The sequence below is a fragment of the Erpetoichthys calabaricus genome, chromosome 1 (genome assembly GCF_900747795.2).
Source record: "Erpetoichthys calabaricus chromosome 1, fErpCal1.3, whole genome shotgun sequence".
Lineage (NCBI taxonomy): Eukaryota > Metazoa > Chordata > Cladistia > Polypteriformes > Polypteridae > Erpetoichthys > Erpetoichthys calabaricus.
Window position 1 is genome coordinate 172,546,190 of NC_041394.2, and position 23,249 is coordinate 172,569,438.

Genomic DNA, 23,249 nt, shown 5'->3' on the forward strand with positions numbered 1-23,249 from the left:
CATTCCGTCTTCTGTAAACAGTAGAATGATGAGCTTTACCAAAAAGTTCTACCTTGGTCTCATCTGTCCACAAGACGTTCGCCCAGAAGGATTTTGGCAAACTCCAGTCTGGCTTTTTTATGTTTCTGTGTCAGCAATGGGGTCCTCCTGGCTATCCTGCCATAGCGTTTCATTTTGTTCAGATGTTGACGGATAGTTCGAGCTGACACTGTTGCACCCAGAGTCTGCAGAACAACTTGAATATGTTTTGAAGTTGATTGGGGTTGTTTATCCACCATTCGGACTATCCTTTGTTGCAGTCTTTTATCAATTTTTCTCTTCCGTCCACGTCCTGGGAGATTAGCTACAGTGCCATGTGTTGTGAACATCTTGATTATGTTGTGCACAGTGGACTAAGGAGATCTCTGGAGATGGACTTGTAGCCTTGAGATTCTTGATATTTTTCCACAATTTTTGTTCTCAAGTCCTCAGACAATTCTCTGCTCTTCTTTCTGTTCTCCATGCTTAGTGTGGCACACTCAGACACACAACAGAAAGGTTGAGTCAACTTTTCTCCATTATATTATATTATATCGCCAGCACCTGTTTCTTGCCACAGGCAAATTCAAACGAGCATCATATGCTTGAAATAAAATGATTTACCCACAATTTTGAAAGGGTGTCAATAATTTTGTCCAGCCCATTTTTGGAGTTCTGTGTGACATAATGTCAGATTTGGCTTTTTTTCTGTTGTTCCAATGCACATAAAAGGAAACAAACGTGTATACCAAAACATTTGTAAATGTAACAATTTTCTGGGAAAATTCCAGGGGTGCCGATAATTTCAGCCATGACTGTATTGTTACTGTTAGTATTTGTATATTCACATTGTATTACAGAAAAAGGCACATTGTTCACTTCAATACATGAGGAACTTTTAAAAAAGCCACTGCGTTGGAACAAAAACCTCTAGCCACTGCAGCCTAGCAGGGAGCCACCTCAGTTCCCCCTGTGTAGTATACAGTGTGTCACGCACATATATACGACCACTAACATACAGTAGTAGTGCAAAGTAGGGCTGCACAATATATTATTTCAGCATCGTCATCGCGATGTGTGCATGCACGCACAATAGTCACATTGCAGGACATGCAATGTTATTTACTACTTTTTGCAAAGTCAGTTCACAAGAATAACTTGTATAAACAAGTGACTCATAAACAAAACGCTTAGTGGATTAGATATATGAAAAGAATTGAAAGAATAAAAAGCAAGCCACATACATATCACATATATAGCCACATATCAGGACGTGTATTGTCAAGTAAAGCAAATTTAAAAAAAAAAAAAAAAAAAGTCATGTTAGAACCTTTTTGCTGCTTGATACAATGGTTCTGATTTCCCAACTTATAAATTTGTGTGATATAATTTACTACAATTATGGGTTTTTGGATACACAGAGCTAGGTAATGAGCGTCATGCAGGCTGCGCACGAACAGAGAACCACCACTCACAATCATCCTGGAATAAACAAAGCAGACCCTGTCTGTCGTCAATCACAATGGACCTGAAAATAAGCAATGAATAGGAGAAAAACCAAGTCAGTCATATGGAATTCATTTGGCCACAGAAAGGATGATGTAGACCAAAAACTGGTACTTCGTCAACTGTGCCCTGCAACTGCTGCCACAACACAAGGCAACACAATTAACTTGTTTGGTCATTTAAATCGGCACCACAAAACTCTGTATGACAAGTGTAAAACCAGATCTGAATGCTGTCCAAAGCAAAAAAAACAGTTTCGGACATGTTTGGCAATGTAACACCATACAAGATGGGTTCAAAATGGCAGAGAATTCATTGAGGCAGTAACATTTCACCTTACAAAACACATGGTACCAATTAGCACAGTTAACAAACAGTTTTAAAAAGATGATCCAGTCGCTTGACAAGCAGTATGTAATACCATCGTGCAACTATTCCAGAGTTGTACGAGAAGTGCAAGGCACATATTCTATCAGACCTATCAAAAGTGCAATATTTTGTAGTAACAATGGATTTGTGGTCCAGCCATACAACAGAGCCCTTCATTAAGTCTGACTATCCACTTTATTAAATTATGACTTCCAACCAAAAAGTCACTGTTTGCAAACAGCATTTTCCCTACAGGATCATACAAGCAAGAACATCGCAACAGGTGAAAGTTGCAACCCTTAACAACTGGATCAGGCTGCAGTACTTTGGCCACAGACTGCATCTCGCAGTTGGTTAAGTTTGCTATATTTACTAAGCTATTTTACTAAACAACTTGTCCCAAAATTAAATATAACTGTTGTATCAGATTCATACTGCTATTGTGATAACGTTTATATACAGTCTGTACGGTATTATACTTTTACTACTGCTAATTCCATATATTGTCTTAGCAATATTGTTAAAAAAATTTTCACAATAACACTGTCTCCTAATTTTGTGTTTAATAGCTGGTTCAGTGGTTCCCAAACTCCGTCCTGAATACCCACTGTGGCTGCAGGTTTTTGTTCCAACCAACTTCCATTTTTCATTGGACTCCTAGCCTGATTAAGCGAGTCACTATTTCCCAGTTTCTGTGTTCCGGGGTCAATGCAGAAATTACAAAACTTAAGTTTGGTGGATTTTTATTAAAATGTATTAAGCAATATGTAATATATTAAGGAATATGTAATTTTTTGTAAGTTAACAGTATTTAAATCCTAATTTTCATTCTGCTTTTCCAGGTGTTCTGGTTATTTCATTGATTATTTACTATGAAGCTGACTCTCTTGGTTCACTGACCCAATGTCTTACTTGTATTTCTGAATGGAGAAAGTAGTAAATTTTCTCAAACTAAATAAAGAGAAAACAATCTTAGTGATTTGCAAAAATTGATATAGTGAGGGTATTAGAAATAAACTTGATCTATTAGGCTTAAAAGTCAAGACAGAGGTAAAGAATTTAGTGGTAATTATTGACTCTGACCTGAATTTTAAATCACATATTAATCAGATTACCAGAACAGCATTTTTTCACTTACAAAATATAACAAAAGTTAGATCCCTTTAAACTTTGCAAGATGCAGAAAAAAAAATTGGTTTTTAGTTGACTAGATTACTGTAACACACTCCTCTCAGGACTACCCAAAAAATACATCAATCGATTACAACTAGTGCAGAATGCAGCTGCTAGAATCTTACTTAGGAAAAGAAAATCTGAGCAAATCTCTCTAGTTTTGATGTCACTACATTGGGTACCCATGGCATTTAAAATTGACTTTAAAATACTGTTTATGGTTTACAAAGCCTTAAATAATCTCACTCCATCCTATATTTCGGAAGGCATTTCACCTTACACACAAAATCATAACCTTAGATCTTCAAATGAGTGTCTGCTTATAATTCCAAGACCTAAACTTAAAAGAATTGGTGAGGCAGCCCTCTGCTGTTTTATGCACCTAAAATCTTGAATAGCTTACCGATAGAAATATGCCAGGCTAATTACATTGGAACACTTTAAAAAAACTGCTAAAAACTCATTATTTTAACATGGCTTCATTTTAGTGTAACCCTGCTATTCTGTATATGCATTTAATTATCATTTTTATCATGGATCTGCAGTCCATACTAACCCCTACTTTCTCTGCTGTTTTTACCGGTTTTCTGTGGTGGCAATCTACGACACCACCAAGGCACCATGCAGTCCCTACATTGATAGACTGAAGGGCAGAATTCCACATGACCATCATCGTCTAATTCTTCCAAGTGAAGCCCGAAAACCATAAAGACTGATTTAGATCATATGTGTTAGGTAGAATGCCCAGTGGGGGCTGGACGGTCTTGTGGCCTCTGAACCCCTGCAGATTTTGTTGGTTTTTTTTTTTTTCCTCTCCAGCCCTCTGTAGTTTTTTTTTGTTCCTGTCCTCCTGGCCATCAGACCTTACATTATTCTGTTACTTAGTATTGCCTAATCTTGTTTCTGTATTTTTAATTTTATATACTTTTCTTTCTTCATCTTGTAAAGCACTCTGAGCTACATAATTTGTATGAAAACGTGCCATACAAATAAATGTTGTTGTTGTTGTCCGACTGTGAAGTAGTTGCAGCTTTCATCATCCTGGGTGTCTGCTCAAGTTCTGCCTGTTGTTAATTTTCACTATTAGGGTTAAATGAAGGGAGCAAACTACACAAAAAATGGGGAAAACAATGGGAAAACAGCAAAAGAGAGTTAAGCATTTATAGCTTAAAAAAACAAAAGAAAACAAATATTTCTAAATGTCTTACAATGTAAAAAACCATAATGTTGTGTTTTTCTGAATCCGGAATAAGACAAGAGAAAAACCATCTGTTAATTAAATGAGATAGATGTCATCAATTACTTGCATTTCTTTGCATGTTCTATCTTAAGTGTACATGAACATTTTTGAATCTAGAATTGAACTTTATAAATTGTTTATGAAACTAACATTTCAAAGACAAACTAAATTGAGGGCAGCACAGTGGCGCAGTGGGTAGCGCTGCTGCCTCGCAGTTAGGAGACCCAGGTTCACTTCCCGGGTCCTCCCTGTGTGAAGTTTGCACGTTCTCCCCGTGTCTGCGTGGGTTTCCTCCCAAAGACATGCAGGTTAGGTGCACTGGCGATCCTAAATTGTCCCTAGTGTGTGCTTGGGGTGTGTGTGGGGTGCCTGGGGTTTGTTTCCTGCCTTGCGCCCTGTGGTGGCTGGGATTGGCTCCAGCAGACCCCCCCGTGACCCTGTAGTTAGGATATAGCGGGTTGGATAATAAATGGATGGATGGAAATTAAATTGAAACTAGAGGGCACACCACTAATCTCAGACTCACAATACAGTAATATTCTTTGAGAGTGATTGGGTTTTCATTAACTTAATTAAAACATGTCAAGAAAGCAGGCAGAAACTATATACTTATTTCATCTTTAAATAACCTGCAGTTTATTCAGTTACAGAAAGATAGTTATTTAGTTATTTGTATGTATAAGCACTTTATTGTTTAAATTTAAATGTTTATACTATTTAATGGGTACTTTGTTTTTTTTCTCCCTTAGAAAATGCATTGAAAAAGCAAGAACGCCACCAAATGCGTACCATGGGTCTTCCAGAAGCTGGTGTGTCACTTCTCTCACAGCTGGAAGGCCAGAAGTTCTTTGGAAAAAGCCCAAAAGGAACTCAATCTAGCATTACATTCCCTGACTTTGGAATGCCAAACAAGATTGGGTTCCAGACAGATTCTAGAGCAGCAGAATGCTTTAATTCTGGCCTGTCTGCAGAGAAGAAGGTTTAACATCTAATTCCAACCTGGCAAGATATAGATGTGTTGGAGGCTACCAAAGTCACTATGTTAGTGTCCCCTATATGAAACCAGTTCTTCACCTATTTAACACTCCAATGTTATTAATGCAAGAGGAAGACACAGACCTGATAAAGAAGTTGGAGAGAGATATTGGACTACCTTAATGAGAAATATAAAGATAAGCCACTCATAAGCTGCTAGATATGGCATTTTATTTGAAACCCCAGTTCAAAATGGACTTTGATATGCTGTCTGCGCTGATAAAGTCAATGTCTACGTGACATCAAAAATAATTGAATGTCAAGAGTCCTTAAGCTGCAGCACTGAGGTTGAGCCAAGAAATCCAAGAGATCCATGGGAAGTTTCTTTAAACAAAGTGGAGCTACAGCAAAGGGCGATTAAAATTCATTCAAAAAAACAGGGTCGACTTATCCGCGGGGCAACACAATTGTCCATAGAATTTGGGTAATGACATTGTACACTCAACGCTTCACGGTGTCAAGTCACCGGTCATCTGCCGTTTCCCATGGTCTTTGAAATAATTATAAGCCAGCAATACTATTGCTAATTAGCTAGTTTTTTTCTAATTTCATTAAATAATTCTTTAAACTGTGAAATACTTGAATTTGAGCATTAGCTTTTGCAGGTTTCAGATAACTAACATACTATTAGCTGCCACGTGCAACCAGATTTGGAATCAAAGGAACCAAGGCAATGCACGCTATCAAAGCGATGCAAGCGCAGCCCGCGATTCAAAAAATTTCTCTGCCTACCTGTTTGTCTCATCTGACAGTAGCTGAAAAGCCGCATCAGGAGAGAGCAGCCTGAAGTAGTCCAGCAGCGGGTGATCTGTTGTGTCCAACAGCAAGCCATGCTGTCTTGTGAAGTCCGGTAGCCAGTTCAGCTCCCACGGATCAATGTCTGGGTATTCTTCCCACGCGAACCTTGCCGTAGGTGCATCGGCTGCACGAATGCATTCAGCTGGCAGTCAATCAGCTGGTGCGGCATCGGCTGGTGTCCGATCAGCTGATGCCGGCTTCACTCTCTTGCTCGATTCCTGATCACTGTCAATAAAATCCGATTCTGAAAAATCAGAGTCCGACGCAGCGATAATGTGCAAAACATCGTCTGCAGAGTGTTTTCTTTTCTGCACTCTCTTCGCTCCCTTGTGATATATCGACGCCATCTTGCCTTTGTTTACATTTCGCAACTCACGCACACGCAAGCATTAGTTGCCGAGTCAACGAGTCTAGCATTTCTCCAAGCACAGAGGGAATGCCTAGGACGTGACAGTGAGTTTTGCCGCCATTAACAGCAGATTGTCGCCCTCTATCTCTGATAGCTGTCAAGTTTTACCCTCAACTTATACGCGGGTCATAACAAATTTCGTAATTTTCGGCTTAAAAATACACTCGACTTATCTGCGAGATCGACTAATACGTGAGTATCTACAGTAGTTTAATGCTCTGTTTTAACCAGGAGTACAGATATACAGCCTCCTGTAATCTACTTTATTCCTCCTAGACAACATCCTGCTTCATTGACAGATGGTGGTGATGGTAATGATGCTTCATAAAGCATCTGCTGTATTTTCTGATTTCACATAATATATACAGGTTATATAGCATTAGAGATAAAGACAGGAATGTCACAAACTCAAAAGGTTTTAGAAGTATTTATTTTTCAATTCTTTTTATTTTCTGTATAGCAGATGTATTCTCCTTCCAATATCAGCATTAACATTCTAGAATGATTTATTTTTTGCAAATTGAGCTATTCAGGTCAACTAGTGAATAATCCTGGATTTTTAAAAATCACAATATATACAGTATTTTTCACTGGAAAAAAAATTGCAATGTTAGATTTTTCCAATATCATGCAGTCCTAGTGCAAAGCTTATTAAAATAATTATTGTAATTTAGAATGGTGTTGGAAGTGAGCATAGATGACAGTGTGCAAAAGTGGTGGCAAGGAGGCATGCATAATGTTTTCATTTTTAATAAAGTTATCACGGGCGGCACGGTGGCGCAGTGGGTAGCGCTGCTGCCTCGCAGTTGGGACACCTGGGGACCTGGGTTCGATTCCCGGGTCCTCCCTGCGTGGAGTTTGCATGTTCTCCCCGTGTCTGCGTGGGTTTCCTCCGGGCGCTCCGGTTTCCTCCCACAGTCCAAAGACATGCAGGTTAGGTGGATTGGCGATTCTAAATTGGCCCTAGTGTGTGCGTGTCCTGCGGTGGGTTGGCACCCTGCCCGGGATTGTTTCCTGCCTTGTGCCCTGTGTTGGCTGGGATTGGCTCCAGCAGACCCCCGTGACCCTGTGTTCGGATTCAGCGGGTTGGAAAATGGATGGATAAAGTTATCACTTATTCTGGTTCATTAATTTGGCTAACTCATTGTTATTCTTTTCCATGCGCCCAGGTATGGTAAATATAAAATCACTTACTAGTTACCATTGGCAAGAAAAACGTTTGATGTGGTGTTCCATGGTGGCAATTTTAGATCTTTTCCTTATGGATTCATCATCACCTTTCAAAGTGCAGATGTTGACCAGCAGCCTGGTTGTTGTAAATACTTATGCAACAGACTGCGGTATCTGATTAATTAAAAAAAAAAAATTCACTCTGATACAAGAAATGTTACCTTGCAGACCATTTGCCTCTCTCTTGTGGATCACAGACGATTTGCAGGCTACACTTTTGAGAACCATAGATTTGGCAATATAAAAACCAAATCATAAACCATTATCACAGAGATTGTCACTTATAGGGATGCACTGTATACTGGTACTGAAAAATTCCTAAATACCCCAATTTTTAAAACAGCATGGTATCAGAATTTCAGAAATTTTGGTACTAGAAGTACACAGTAGTTTTTAAAGACACTGTGCTCACATCTTTAATCCTCCGCTCCTTGACACACTTTAGACTTTGCAGGGGACAAACCGTCCTCCGTCTCTTTTGATGGACTAGAGCGGTGTTTCTTAACCTTTGGGCCGGGAATGTTTGTGATGTGTCAACACATGATTGTGCATTAAATTCTGTGAGTTATGTGGCAAGTGATACATATGCAGTTATTTACCATACTTTTTTGCACAATAATGTGAAATAAAATGTGTCTAAGATGAGACATAGGAGGGAATGATAGATGAGCTTATAAGGAAACTAAGACTACAGAACTAGATTTAATATGTCAAAATGAAAACAACAGGTATGGTGCAAGGATGTGATTATTTTCACAGTGTTATGAAAGGAGACACTGAGCGGAGTATATACAGTATACAGAGCTGTGCCAGTGTTGTACACTAGAGGTTCTGTGGTTCGTTGCACGTTCGCTGTTATAGCATGTATTTAATCAAAATCAGCAGCAGAGGTGCAAAGAACATGTTGCAATAAGTCTTACATGCCTCAGCGATGAAGAATTCCTTCTCATCACACCATCTGAAAGTGGTCTGATAAATGTTCATAAACTGGTATTGTGAAGGATGTGTTTATTACACCACTGAGAATTGTAAGATCAGAAAATATAAAAGGCTGAGATAAGCAGTAGACAGCCAGATGCAAGTTGATAGAATTAAACACTGAAAACTGGACTCGAAAAATCTTCAGAAAGATTTATCCCACCACCAGTATGAAATACAAATAGTGCATATATTTTTTAATAATAGCTTTGGCAATGCTAAACTGGCCCTAGTGTGTGTGTGCACATATGTTCACACTGCAATAGACTGGTGCAAGGGACAATCCATCTAAACCAGTGACAGTGGTTAAACGGTGTATCATAAGTTGCTATTGTTTATAATGGCAGTGATTCGTGGTGGATCACCACTATGCTGATCAAGCTTGATCTGCCACTCCTGCTCTAACAATCACGCTCAACTCACCAATCTCATGTTTCTGTTTGTGGGTTACAAAGTCATTTAAAGTGGGAAAAGTGGGTCACAACACCAGATTGGCTGAGAAATACTGCCATAAACAACCCCCTCCCCTTTAATGTGCTTTAAACATCATAGTGGACCAACTACCATTCCCTTCCCCAACTTTCTCTGTGACATCCTACAGACAATAAATTTCATTGCAGTGGATAATTCAAAGGGAAACCGTTCCATGCAGCTCAGTAGGGAGGCACAAGATTATGTGGCACAACAGGTGCAACACGCATTTTTGCACCACACCAGGTAGCGTTTCGGTTGTACGACCAATGGAGGGGTTATGGAGAACTGTCCGTTATTTGCTTCATTACCATTACTGAGGTCCAAACACTGGTATTGATACTGAAGTAAAAAATTTTAGTACCTATCCTACACTAATTAGTTACAGCATGCAAAACTTAGTTGACTGGGGCTAGAAAACAATGTATTTCATGTTTTTTTTTTTTGCTGTCCAAGACAAAAATCATAGGGAAGCAATGGCCCCACTCTGAGTGAACACAATCAAGTAATTTTAATATAATGGACTTTTTTTTTTTTTTTTTTTAATTTTATTGATTTTCTTGTAATCATTCCATACAAATACATCAATTTTTACAAAAAATAGGATTGAAAACAAATCCACCCCCGAGAAAGAGGGCATGGCCAACGGAATAAAACTTAAAGCTAGTAAAAATAAATAAACTGATGAGTTTAATAGGCGGATAAAGGAAGAGAATCTATTTCCTCAGTGCTTTAAGAGCTTATTCTAAATTATTGATTAGATCCTGCCAGGTTTTGAAAAAGTTCTGCACAGATCCTCTAACTGAGAATTAGATTGTTTTCTAATTTCAAATATAAAACATCAGTTACCCACTGACTTAAAAGAGGAGAGTTAGGATTCTTCCAGTTTAGCAAAATAAGTCTGCGTTTGTTTGTCCTTCTCCACTTTAAGCCCATCTGGAAGAACACCAAACACAGCTGTTAATGGGTTAGGAGGGATTGTGACACCAAGGCTGTCTGAAAGGCACTTAAAAATTTTTGTCCAGAATGATGTTAATTTGGTATAGGCCCAAAACATGTGACCCAGTGAGGGTGGAGCTTGATTACAGCGTTCGCTGGTTGCATCTTGCCCTGGAAACATTTTGGACACTTAAGCAAGACAGATGTGCTAGATATATAATTTTGAGTTGAATAATTGTATGCTTTGCGCATATGGAGCTCGAATTAATTCTCTGCATTGCTGCCTTCCACTCCTTTTCTGATATGTTGAGGGAGAGATCCTTTTCCCATTGTCCTCTTGGATCTTTGAAAGGGAGAGACTGTACAATAATTTTATATATTGCAGAAATGCTGTCCGAGTTCTTGAAACTGAGCAATATTCTTTCCAGCATAGAGGAAGGTGGGAGATGGGGAAAATCAGGTTCTGTTAAACAAAGTTTCTAAATTTGAAGATGGTGAAAGAAATGTGTTGCTGGAAAATTTGGAATGTAATTGTTCATAGGATGCAAAGATGTTATCTATATAAAAGATCTCTAAGCAATTTAATCCCAAATGTTTTCTAGATATTAAAAACTACATATGTTTTGTGAAAATTGAAAAAAGTGGTGGTTTCATATTCTGAGTGAGTGAAGCACAATTGGGTTATTAGTATATTGGCGATAACTTGCATTTATTGGGGCACAAAGCAGGGAATATAAAGAAGTACTGCAGGGTTTTATTTCTATTGCAGACTAAGCCTGTGTATGTTCATCTGTTTGAGTCCAGGTTTTTATAGCTTGTATGTTTGCTGCCCAGTAGTAAAACTGAAAGTTAGGAAGAGCCATGCCACCTTCTGCCTTATGGCTTTGTAGAGTTGCTCTTTGGATACGTGGATGTTTTAAGTTCCAAATAAATGAGGTTATGGTTGAATCTAATTGCTTAAAGAATGATTTATTGATGTATATTGGAATGTTTTGAAATAAAAAGGAGAAGCTTAGGAAGGATATTCATCTTAACAACATTAATTCTTCCATCTCGAGTGAGATGAAGGGTTGACCATCTAAGTGTTGCTTAATTTTTTCCATACAGACAGCGACATTTTTTTGATTAAGAGCTTTATGTTTACTTGTGATATTTACCCCTAGGTATTTAAACTGATCTGCAATAATAAAAGGGAAGGTGTCCAATCTAATATTGTATGCTTGAGAATTCACTGGAAAGAGCATACTTTTATTCAAATTAATTCTGAGACCAGAGATCTTTTGAAATTCTGTAAGTGCTGTTAAGACTGCAGGCACAGTATTTTGTGGGTCGGATATATAAAGTATCTATCTATCTACAAAACCATATCATCTACATATAGAGAAATTTTCTGTTCCAATTCCTTCTCCGATAATCCCCTTTATCTGATAAGCATTTAGACAGTGAACTGCCAGTGGTTCAATTGCGATTGCAAATAACAGTGGTGACAAGAGGCGTCCTTGTCTGGTACCACGTTCTAGTTTAAAGTAGTCTGAACAAATGTTGTTAATAAAAACCTGAAGCTTCTGGATTGGTATACAGTAGTTTGATCCATGCACAAATGTTCGGGCCAAACCCAAATTTCTCTAATGTAGTGAAAAGGTAGTTCCATTCAATCATATCAAATTCTTTTTCTGTATCCAACAATATCATCTCCGGGGTTTGACTTTGTAGGTGAATATATTACATTAAACAGGCGTTGAAGATTGGAAGCTAAGTGTTGGCCTTTAATAAATCCAGTTTGATCTTGTGATATTACCGAAGGCAGCAGTTTCTCCATCCATTTAGCTAGGTCCTTGGAGAGTATCTTATCATTATTCAGAAGTTAAATTGGTCTGCATGATGCACATTGTAACAAGTCCTTATTTTGTCAAGGAAAGACTGTGATTAATGCTTGGCGAAGAGTCGGAGGTAGAATTTGATTGTCTCTAGCTTCTGTAAATATTGCTAATATGAGGGGAGCTAGCCGAGTGGAGAATTTCTTATAAAATAAAAAGGGTAGCCATCAGGGCCTGCTGCTTTCCCGCTCTGAAGTGACTTTATAGCATCTAGTAATTCTGATAGCGACAGAGGTTTATCCAATTCCTCTGCAATAATGTGTGTTGTCTTCTTTGAATTCAGTAGAATATAAGGATTTATAGTAGTCTCTAAATGTGTGTATTATTTTTATGGTCAATGATTTTATCTCCGTTCATGTTGGTGATTGCATTGCAAACTTCTTGCTTGTGGATTTGTTGAGCCAAGAGCTTATTAGCTTTCTCTCTGTGTTCATAGTAATGATGTCTTGATTTAAAAATGGAGTTGTTCAGTTTCTTTGGTTGTTAAGAGGTTGAACTCTGAATGCAGAGCCTGTCTTTTCCTATGAAGAGCCTCACTTGGACACCTGGCATGTTCTTGATCTATTCTAGTAATTTCACTGGTTAGCTCTGATACCTTCTTAATTTCTAATTTATCTCTGTGGGAAAGATATGAAATAATCTGTCCTCTTAAGAAGGCCTTTAGAGTTTCCCCAGAGTATTCCTGCAGAGACCTCCGAGGATTTGTCTTTAGGAAGAAACCGATTTGTTTTGATATAAATTCTGTACAGTTCTCGTCTGCTAATAGAAGTGGGTTGAGATGCCATCTGCAAGAGGATTATGTGGGGCATAATGATTTTAGCTCCAAGAACAGGGGGGCATGATCGGAAATAATAGCGGCGTACTTGCAAGATTTAAATCTATAAAGAAATAATTCTTGAGTAGCAATGACGCACTGGTGAGTAGAAGGAATATGTTCTTGAGTTTGGGTTTAGAAACCTCCAGGGGTCTGATAAGTTGTGGTCTGTTAAAAACTGTAATTGTATTTGCAGTGTTAGATGTCATCACCCCGTGACAGGAGACCTATCTAAGAGTGGATTGAAAACACAATTAAAGTTCCCAGCCATTATAATTTAATGAGTGTTGACATAGGGAATTCATGCAAAATGTATTTGCATCTATTCCCAATCATCGATATTGGGTGCATAAACATTTAGCAAAATCGCTTCACAGTGAAACAGGTTGCCCATGACAATCACATATCTCCCTTCAGGATCAGATACTACATCTGATGCTACAAATGAGACTGTTCTATGTACAAGAATTCCCACACCTCTAGTTTTCTTTGTAAAGCTGGAATGGAACATTTGACCAGTCCAGTCTTTGTAGCCAGAACTGATCCTTGCTTAATAAGTGGGTCTCCTGTAAAAATACTATTTTAGTATTTAGACCTGTTAGGTAAGGGAATACTTTCTCATTAAGTGGTGATTCAGGCCTTTAACATTCCAGCTCACAAAGTTAACTGTCCCATCATGGAGACATTGATTCTGAATTTTTAATGTCATTTTGTAGTCTTAACGGGAAGTAAGACAGCTTTAACCTTAATTTCCAATTTTCCCATGAGTTACTGCCATGCAGCCTACATTGGAAGTTATAATTATAAGGATTAAAAGGATAGATTAGATATCATAATGGACTTCTATTTTGACACAATATAAATTAAATGCTTCAATGGTAGGTAGACTTTCCTGTTTAACAGTCATCCGCATTATGCTCATGGCAATGTTGTTGTCATACCGAGTTTTGGTTTGATAGGGACAGTACTACATTTTAAAATATTACTCTGTAATGCTGGGGTAATTTTTTGGGGTTTTTTTTGATGCAAAATATTTCAAAATGGGGGCATTTTTGCTGCAGCCTCAATTAGTGTAGAGACTACATTTCATGCTATTTTTTTCATGAATACAATCAACCACCAAATTAATTAATTGTCTTCTGTTAACCAAGGTCATTCTGAGAAAATAAACTTAAAACAATTAACTAAAGATATCAAGGGAGTCAACTTAACATCTCTCCAGTGGTTCAGCAATGACAGATACCAACTTTGATTTAAATCCTTGTCACCACCAGTAATCTCCACAAATACTATTAACCCTTTAACCGCCAACTCCCTAAATATTCCCCAAGCCAGGCGAAATCTGAACAATTTTCGTTTTTTTACTTTTTTACATTTTTTTTTACATTTTTTACATTTATTCAAGCAGTATTGACCACTAAATGTTGTGCAAGTTGCCAGTGTATACACGAAATCTATAAATGTAACCTGAATTCTCAGCTAAGCAAAACATCTTGATACCAAACTGTGCCCTTTTCAATGGTAGATACTGTCGAAACTGTAAGCGGCCCTTCCACGACAATAAACTTTCATCAACTGCAACTGACGGTCCTGGCATGTAGGGCAACTGAAATGCTTCAAATAAATGATCAATCAAAGGACGTAGCTTGAACAAGTGGTCGCGGTTTGGATCTTTCTTATCTGGCTCGTTTCTGTTGTCATTCAAATGAAAGAATTTCAGCAGCAAAGAGAATCGGTTACGTGTCATGACAGCTGCAAAAATAGGTGTTGCATACATAGGATCTGTAGACCAGTACATCTCAATATCTGGTTTTCTGATTATTCCCATCAACATCAAAATCCCAATGAATTTTTTCATTTCGTTTTCATCAGTGTCAAACCAAGCACGAACACGGGAATGTGGAGGTAAATTGGGATTTTTCTCAATAAACTGTGCTGCATACAGATTTGTCTGATGAACAAAATGTCTGATCAAATCAGGTGACACAAACAGCTCATAAAACTGCTCAGCAGTGTAATTGTTTACATCAACAATAAAGCCACACGTTCCCTCAAACGAATGCAGAAAAGGTAGTTCACCACGGGCAGCAGCCCAGCTGAGATGCTGGGGATACACCCACTCAGCGCCGTCATCCGATGCGTCTTCATTCACAGTATCATGCAGCGCACGTTGCTGCTCATCACTGTCGCTAAAATCTTCTTCAGAACTGCTACAATCATGATCAGAACTGTCCAAAATCGCCTGCAAAGCCTCACTTGAAGTCAGTTTACGTTTCGCCATATTCACAGCTGTTACATGCGAATCACGTCACATGACCGGCCAAAACAACCACAGACTTGTCGAAATACAACGTAGTAATAATACCCACGCCAAACCGTCAGTTATACTACTTGCCAGGCATTCATATAACCACAGGCAAATGTGCCGGATAATTCCGGCAGTATGGCGTTAGCAATAAAACAACGGTGCCGGATATATCCGGCAGAGGGCGGTTAAGGGGTTAAAAGGTATGTAAAAGCCCAAATACAGCTGCATATTTCAAACAGCTATGAAATGTGTACAGAAATGGCATCTGTGCCAGACAAAAGATGGAATAAACCATATATGTAAAAACTATGAACAGTATAACTGACAAGCGACTAGCATACCTTGACACAGCACCACAGCCCTACTTACATAATTATTCTAGTTCAAGAGACTGAAATCCAGCTGAGTCAGGAGTAGTAATAGATTGGCACTGGTCTCCGATTCATCATGGGGATTAATTTATCTGACACCAGTCAATTTGCTGATGTATGATACACATCCTAAAACACTCTTTTGAAACTTGCATGGACTTGATATCAAGGTTTTTCTTGCTACTCTGAAACATTAAAGCATCTGCACGGTTGTCGCAATCTTTAAGGAACCTGTCACCTTAAGAGAAGTAATTAGGTACAAGCTTTTGATTTGCTAAAGTCAACAATAAGACAGCCTCCAGAACTACTTTAATTTAATATTACATTTATGTGAAGGTTATTTCTATGAATTGGTAGAATGCCCAGCTTTTTTTAAATGAAAATTTGTTTGGTTACTACACCATTTATGGTGCTAACTCTATAGAATAGACAAATAGTATTAAACTAATTTTAAGTAATGACAAGCAATGTTGCCAACCCTTGTATATTAAAGCCTATATAATAACCACCACTCCAACCTTACTCCATGCATAGCACTGATAGGACAAACTTTTACATAAGAACCTTGACAAAGCGCTACTAGTTTCTTAATGTCATAAATAAAAAAGAAAAACATACACCATAAAAACAGATTTAAATGACTTAAAAAATGTTAACACTTACACATATTGACCACAGAAGAGGGGTTTCTGGTCACACATTTTGTTATGATGCCCTTCTACAATGGTAGACTCTGAGGTTCTTTGGAATTTTAATGAATTACATGTTGAAGCTTCATTAAAATACCACATCTGATTACGCTGTACAGGGAATAGCAACCTTTCCTTGGTATAGTCTTCCACACACAGGACTTCTCTTAACTCTGTAGAATGATTTGCTACTTGATTCTCCTTGGAAGGCAGTTCATCACATGTGAATATTTTATTCAGAAGCTGGCCATTTAAAGTGGTAATGAAACAGCAACTGACTGGACAACCATTGAATGTATAAACCAGACCTATTATATATATAAAAAAAAAAAAAAAAAAAGTTTAAAAACACAAAATAATAGAAGATCCAGGAAAAACCTTCTGTCAGACAGGAGGCATGCTGTAAAAATGTGCCAATCAATATTTTCAAAAGATGCAACATAAAACTGATTGGTGCATATTCCAATCAACTGCAGTTAATTTCACAACAACAAGCACCACCACACGTGCACTGTAACTTTTATTATTAATATTCGAATTTACAGTTCAAAAAACTTCTATGAGCACATGGCTGAATTACCTTTTTTTTTCTTTATAACACTGAAAAAGAAAAAAAACAAAACAAAAAAAAAAAACCCTTTATAAATATTGTAAATGTTTACTTTAACAGCAAAAAAAGCTGTAGTGTAAAAGCTGTAAAATAGTTTTTTTTGTTGTTTGAGAAAAAAATGAAATCTTTATTAATTCTTGTTTCAGATAGATACATTACATAAAAACAAAATATGACAGATTGTAATTATAATAAGCATTTTTTATTTTATGCATATGTATTATTGACACATATATCTTTATATATTTTATTAGTTGAACTATAATTTAAGGATTTAGTATTTTTATGGTCACTGAACAATAAGCCTACAGAATTAAAGTTTGTTAATAAAAAATAGTTAACACTTGTGGTCTATAGTTTAATTATAAAAATACCAAAGGTAACACATTAATATACAACATAAGACTTCTAGGAGTCTGGTTATGCAGTAGCTTAGTGTAAAACATTTTTAAAAGGATAAAGAAAGAAGGGAAAAAAAAAAAAAAAAAGAAAAAAAAAGTAACATGAAATCGGTGATCAGATCAGCCTTAAAAAGTCCTAATTGGAGTATCCCTTGGAAATATCTCTCTATTATAAAAAGAAATCCTGTCCCCTGTCCTGATAGTCTACGATACGTAATCTTTCTCGAAAGATAATTTAAAGACCCGCGAGACGAAAGAGAACTGCCACGGTGCGTCTCACGGGAACATAGAACAAGAGTCTTGCAAGACACACCCTACTTACAAGCAATATCAAAAAAAAGCAAATCAGTAGTGTAAAGGCAGTCATGCAGCACACACAGGTCCAGGGCACTCAGTGCATATAAAGTATATAAGGTCAATACGGTAGAAATGAATAGGGTAGAAATTAAATGAATAGGGTAGAAATAAAACATCGACGATTAAACGAAGAAGAAAGAAAAGCGCGGAGGAAAGACACCCAAAAGTGATGGGTACAAAAAAAAAAAAAAAAGTAAAACGTTATAAACATGTTAAAAAACAAGGGGGCAAAAAACACACAGATCAGGTAAGAGATAATTAAAACAGTGGAATTCAAAAGACGCAAAAACGGAGGCGCGAAACACATGCAGAGTAAGATACAGAATATGAACACAGAAAAAAACGAAGTGTCAAAACAAAGAAACTAAAGATCGCATTAGCGCAAACGGCCAGAGTTATTTATTACAATGACGTGCAATCCACAATGGCCAGAAATCCGGAGATTCCTGAAAAAAAATGCCACCAGCTACATCGGCACAAGATATTCCAACATTCGTAAGTAGATTGTTTTATCAGAAAGTATTAATTTTATTGAAAGAACTCGAAACGGTATTCGGGAAAATCCGAGCATACATGTACATGATCGAATTTCAAAAACGGGGTTTACCTCACATGCATTTATTGGTTACTAGAGGTGGGCGGTATGACCAAAATTCTATATCACGGTATTTTTCTAAATTCTGCCGGTTTCATGGTATTAGACGGTATTTTTTTCCCCATGCATGAGTGGATGTTAACCACATTTTCCACTGCAATTACTGCAGTAGACTGGCTAAGAATAACCTATTAGACTGTTATGAGAATTGTACATCGTACAAAAAGACATTTTAATGTGCACACAAGTATTAATACAGGTTTGCATGGCCCCATAAAGTGATAGTTTTCAAGGGGGTGGCACTAAAGAGAAGGAATCACATTGCATGACAGATGCAGTCAAAATATAGAACCTTTAATTGAACAAATTTTGCAAAATCTTAAAACTATGATTTTGACAACATATTTTCAACCATCCAAAGAGGCATTTAGACTTAGTAAAATATCCAGAGGTGTTTGTCAAAAGTTGGATTGCACTGAACACGTCTTAGAAAAGGAATAAATAGTAAATATTTTTTGTAAACCAGCTACACTTTCTGTTAATGTTAACAATCTCTGTCCACTGACACGTTAGTGACTTTTTAAACAATTTTACCATCAAACTGCATAATATTTAAACTAATAAATAATAACAATAAAATACATAATAGTATTACTGATAGTTGCACCATTACTTCAAGGCTTCAAGCCCAGGTGCATTACACAGTATTCACCAAATTAAAATAAAATAAAACAAGTGCAATTTTGGTGATGACATCTTACCAACTGTACCATCATTTAGGCAAACTGCATTAACATGGACCTTACTTCAAGCTAAGCTATATACATAAATAATAAAAACTGCAACTTGCATTTATAATGCTGTTTGTGGTATAGCCCTATGGAAGCGCATTAGGGCCACTGTAAAGAAAAAAAAATATGGACACGGAAGAAAAAAAACAAACTATATGTCGAGAATAAATTCGACATGTTGACTATGTCAAGATTAAAGTCGACATTTCCACTTTATTCTCAGTTTATTTTATAATTAAAGTAGAATGTTGTAAACTAAACTTCATCCTAAAATCAATTTTTAATTTACTAGATTTTCTCAAACCCCGTCACAAGTTAATGCAGCACATCAAATACTTTGTGTTAAGTGTTCCCCGACCCAGTCGTTAATCACTACGCTTCTTAAACTGACTTCCTCCGCACTAAGAGCAGGCGCCTGCAGCAATCGCCGCACAGAATCCATTCACTTCATGATATTCCTGCTCTCTACCAAAACCACACGATAATTACCAATCACCACACGATAAACGTCTTTGTGAAATTAAAACTAGTTATAAACTTAGCCGACGGAGTGTTCAGAACTTTAAAAATATCTTCGTTATACATGTTTAATTATGCCATCCATTCAGAGTTGCGCCCATCTCTGAACGAGTCGATAGCACATCGCAGAATGAATACAAGCAAAACATACACTAGCAAGTACAAAAACAAGTACAACTTGGCTTGCAGTATTATCCAGTAGTATAGAAACAGTATTTACACATCTGACCTTTTAAAACTAAAGTATCTCCAAGCGACAGATGTGACTCCTTTTTTTCGGCAAAAGTTCTTCTGTTCATCACATGTTCAACTTTACTTTTAGTTCAGTTTTGGAATGCTCTCTGTCCATTTTCACCGCGCGGCATACCTATGCTACCACCCACTATTTGGTGGTGTAGCAGTGAAAAAGAGCCCTAGTGCAACAAATCTGTGTTTAGCGGTGTAGCAGTGAAAAAGGTCCCCACTTAAACAGTTTCCCGCTGCGCCACGTTCCGAACGTCGTTTAGGCAATTTAAACCGGTGTTGCGGTATAAGAAAAATCCATATCATAAAAAAAATAAAAAACGGTTTTCGGTATGAACCGGTATACCGCCCAGCACTATTGGTTACTTTACAAAAAAAATTATTAACTGCTGATGATGTCGACCGTTTTGTCTGTGCTGAAATTCCAAACAGAAAAAGCTATCCTGAATTACGGTACAAAGTCATTAAACACATGTCTCACGGGCCTCATTTAAAAGATTCGGTGTGTTGGGACTCGAAAGAAAAAAAGTGTTTAAAAAAATTTCCAAAAGCTTTCGTTCAAACAGATATGACTATGGCTGGCTTTCCAGACTATCGCCGAAGAGATAATCGTCATGAAAAACAAGATGAAAAAATTGTTATGATCGATAATTCAATGACTGTACCATATAACCCGTATTTACTAAAAGGATTCGACTGTCATATTAATGCCGAGTACTGTGCATCAGTGATGAGTATTAAGTACATCTACAAGTACATTCATAAAGGACACGATACAGTACACGTAACTTTATCGAAAGAACAAGCACAGGACGAAGTTCAAGCATATTTAGATACTCGATACGTTAGTGCAATGAAAAGCGGGTGGCATTTAATAGAATTACCAATGAACGGACGAAGTCATTCTGTCTTCCCGCGAGACCAAAGACACACCCTACTTACAATCTATCAAATAGGACAATAGGCAGCAAAATATTCAGTCTTGTGAAGGATTTGAGCACACACAGATTCAGGGCTCTCAGCGCATAGAAAGCGTATAAAGGTACGTTATAAATGAAATGTCGACATCTAAGCGAAGAAGAAAGCAGCACGGAGAAAAGAGACTCAAATGCGTTGGACAGAAAAAAAGAGCAAAAAAGAATAATTGAGGTGCAAACTCAGAAAATAAGGAAAGTAATTAAACGCTAAACACATGCAGAGCAGGTTAGAGACTATGAAACCAGTGAAATTAAAAAGGCTCAAAAAAAAAAAAAAAACTGCGCAATACACATGTGGAGAAAGTTAAAGAATATGAAAGTAGGAAAATTAGAAAATATAAAAAAAGAAAGTAAAGATCGCAGTAGCGCAAACAAACAAACTGCCTCATTTAATAATAATTACTACACTATTGCACCTTAACACTTAATTCTACTTTATTCACATAATTTTGCTTATTTATTATGTTCTACTATACTGTTATCTTTCAATCTATGACTTTTTGTTAATCTAACTGATATTCTAACTTTGCACAGTTTTTGATAAGCGGATCAGGATGCATTTCACTGCGTGTTGTCCTGTATAACTATGCATGTGACAAATAAAGAATCTTGAGAATTTCAAAAACGGAGTTTACCGCACATGCATTTATTGGTTACTTTGTTCATGTATATATATTTATCTATCTGCTTATTTAAAAAGCTACATTTACCCCAGGAGTCAAAAACGTTCTGTCTAGCCCTTGTACAAAAACCTAGACAAAGCTGGAGTATCACCTTGGTAACCCCAAGTACTTTTGGAACTGTGAGAGGAAAATAGCACGACTTTACAGACAGGAGTCCAATGCAGAACTCTACTTACTTTTTTTACTTTGTGTTAATAAATTTTTTTTTTTTTTTTTTTTTTTTTTTTTAACTGCTGATGATGTAGATCGTTTTGTCTGTGCTGAAATTCCAAACAGAGAAACCTGTCCTGATCTCATTAAAAAGATTCAGCATAATGGGACTCGCAAGATTACAAATATTGTTTTTACAGAAGTTCTGAAATAAAAGTGAAACTAATGAAATAGCAACAATTCAAAGAAAAAAAAAATCTTAAAAGTGTGTATCAGGAAAACCAAACACGGGGGTTGGCGAACAATGGAAGACACTGCCTGTGTTTTGGTAAAAGTAAATCAAGTTATAAAAACTGCATAAGGTTTATAATGCTCAAGGAGCACTAATTTAGGGATACAGAGGAGGACTTCCATTTTTCATTTTGCCTTTGTGTATGTATAATGCAAATTTTACTCCCTTACTCAACAAAAACGCTTTCCCATTTACTGAAAAAGATAACATTTGTTAACAATGGTACGTCTAAATCAGTTAGTCTCGCTGAACCAGACATAAAATGTGTGTTTCTGGGGACAATCATAAATGAATTTTGCTTAAAACAGGGTAGGAACAATTAGACAGCGTGCCGTGTGTCACATTAGTGTCACACTAGTAAACCAATCCAACACCTCATGAAGCAGGCACTCAAATTAGGGGAGGTGATTTTGAACAACAAAGAGCAGCGGTGCTCTTGTTAACCAGCAAGCTGTTCTTTGCAGTAACTGCCTATAGCCAAAAAGTCTCCTAAAAAGACCCTCATTAAACATAAATGTGTTTGTCTGTTGTTCATTTACAACAATAGCTTTGCAGTCAATGTGAGGTTGAAAGAATTAGTAGCTAGGTTTGCGAAAATATGAATTGCAAAATATGCGTTTGAAATAAACAATGAGTCACACCCAATTAAAAGAAAATGGAAAGGACTTCTGTTAAGGAAGCCGATAATCACAATGCTCATCTAAACACTATATGCTGTCGTTGTGCTATACAGGTGCTGGTCATAAAATGAGAACATCATGACAAAGTTGATTTATTTCAGTAATTCCATTCAAAAAGTGAAACTTGTATATTAGATTCATTCATTACACACAGACTGATGTATTTCAAATGTTTATTTCTTTTAATGTTGTATAACTGACAACTAATGAAAGTCCCAAATTCAGTATCTCAGAAAATTAGAATATTGTGAAAAGGTTCAATATTGAAGACACCTGGTGCCACACTCTAATCAGCTAATTAACTCAAAACACCTGCAAAAGCCTTTAAATGGTCAGTCTAGTTCTGTAGGCTACAGCTACACAATCATGGGGAAGACTGTTGACTTGACAGTTGTCCAAAAGACGATCGTTGACACCTTGCACAAGGAGGGCAAGACACAAAAGGTCATTGCTAAAGAGGCTGGCTGTTCACAGAGCTCTGTGTCCAAGCACATTAATAGGGAGGCGAAGGGAAGAACAAGATGTGGTAGAAAAAAAGTGTACAAGTAATAGGGATAACCGCACCCTGGAGAGGATTGTGAAACAAAACCCATTCAAACATGTGGGAGAGATTCACAAAGAGTGGACTGCAGCTGGAGTCAGTGCTTCAAGAACCACCACGCACAGACATATGCAAGACATGGGTTTCAGCTGTTGCATTTCTTGTGTCCAGCCACTCCTGAACAA

The 23,249-nt window shown here is 37.2% G+C and overlaps 1 protein-coding gene across 3 annotated transcripts in view; it reads right to left on the reverse strand.

Annotated features, from left to right (window-relative positions):
• Positions 1-23,249, reverse strand: part of ccdc117 (coiled-coil domain containing 117) — a 65,158-nt gene that overhangs the window by 25,001 nt on the left and 16,908 nt on the right. For 2 of the 3 annotated variants that reach the window (XM_028808412.2, XM_028808411.2), the window contains exon 2: positions 16,200-16,533. The exons of the other annotated variant lie outside the window; for it this stretch is intronic. In XM_028808412.2, coding sequence (XP_028664245.1) covers positions 16,200-16,533 — 334 coding nt within the window. The remainder of the gene's footprint in view (positions 1-16,199; positions 16,534-23,249) is intronic. 3 annotated transcript variants of the gene reach the window in all.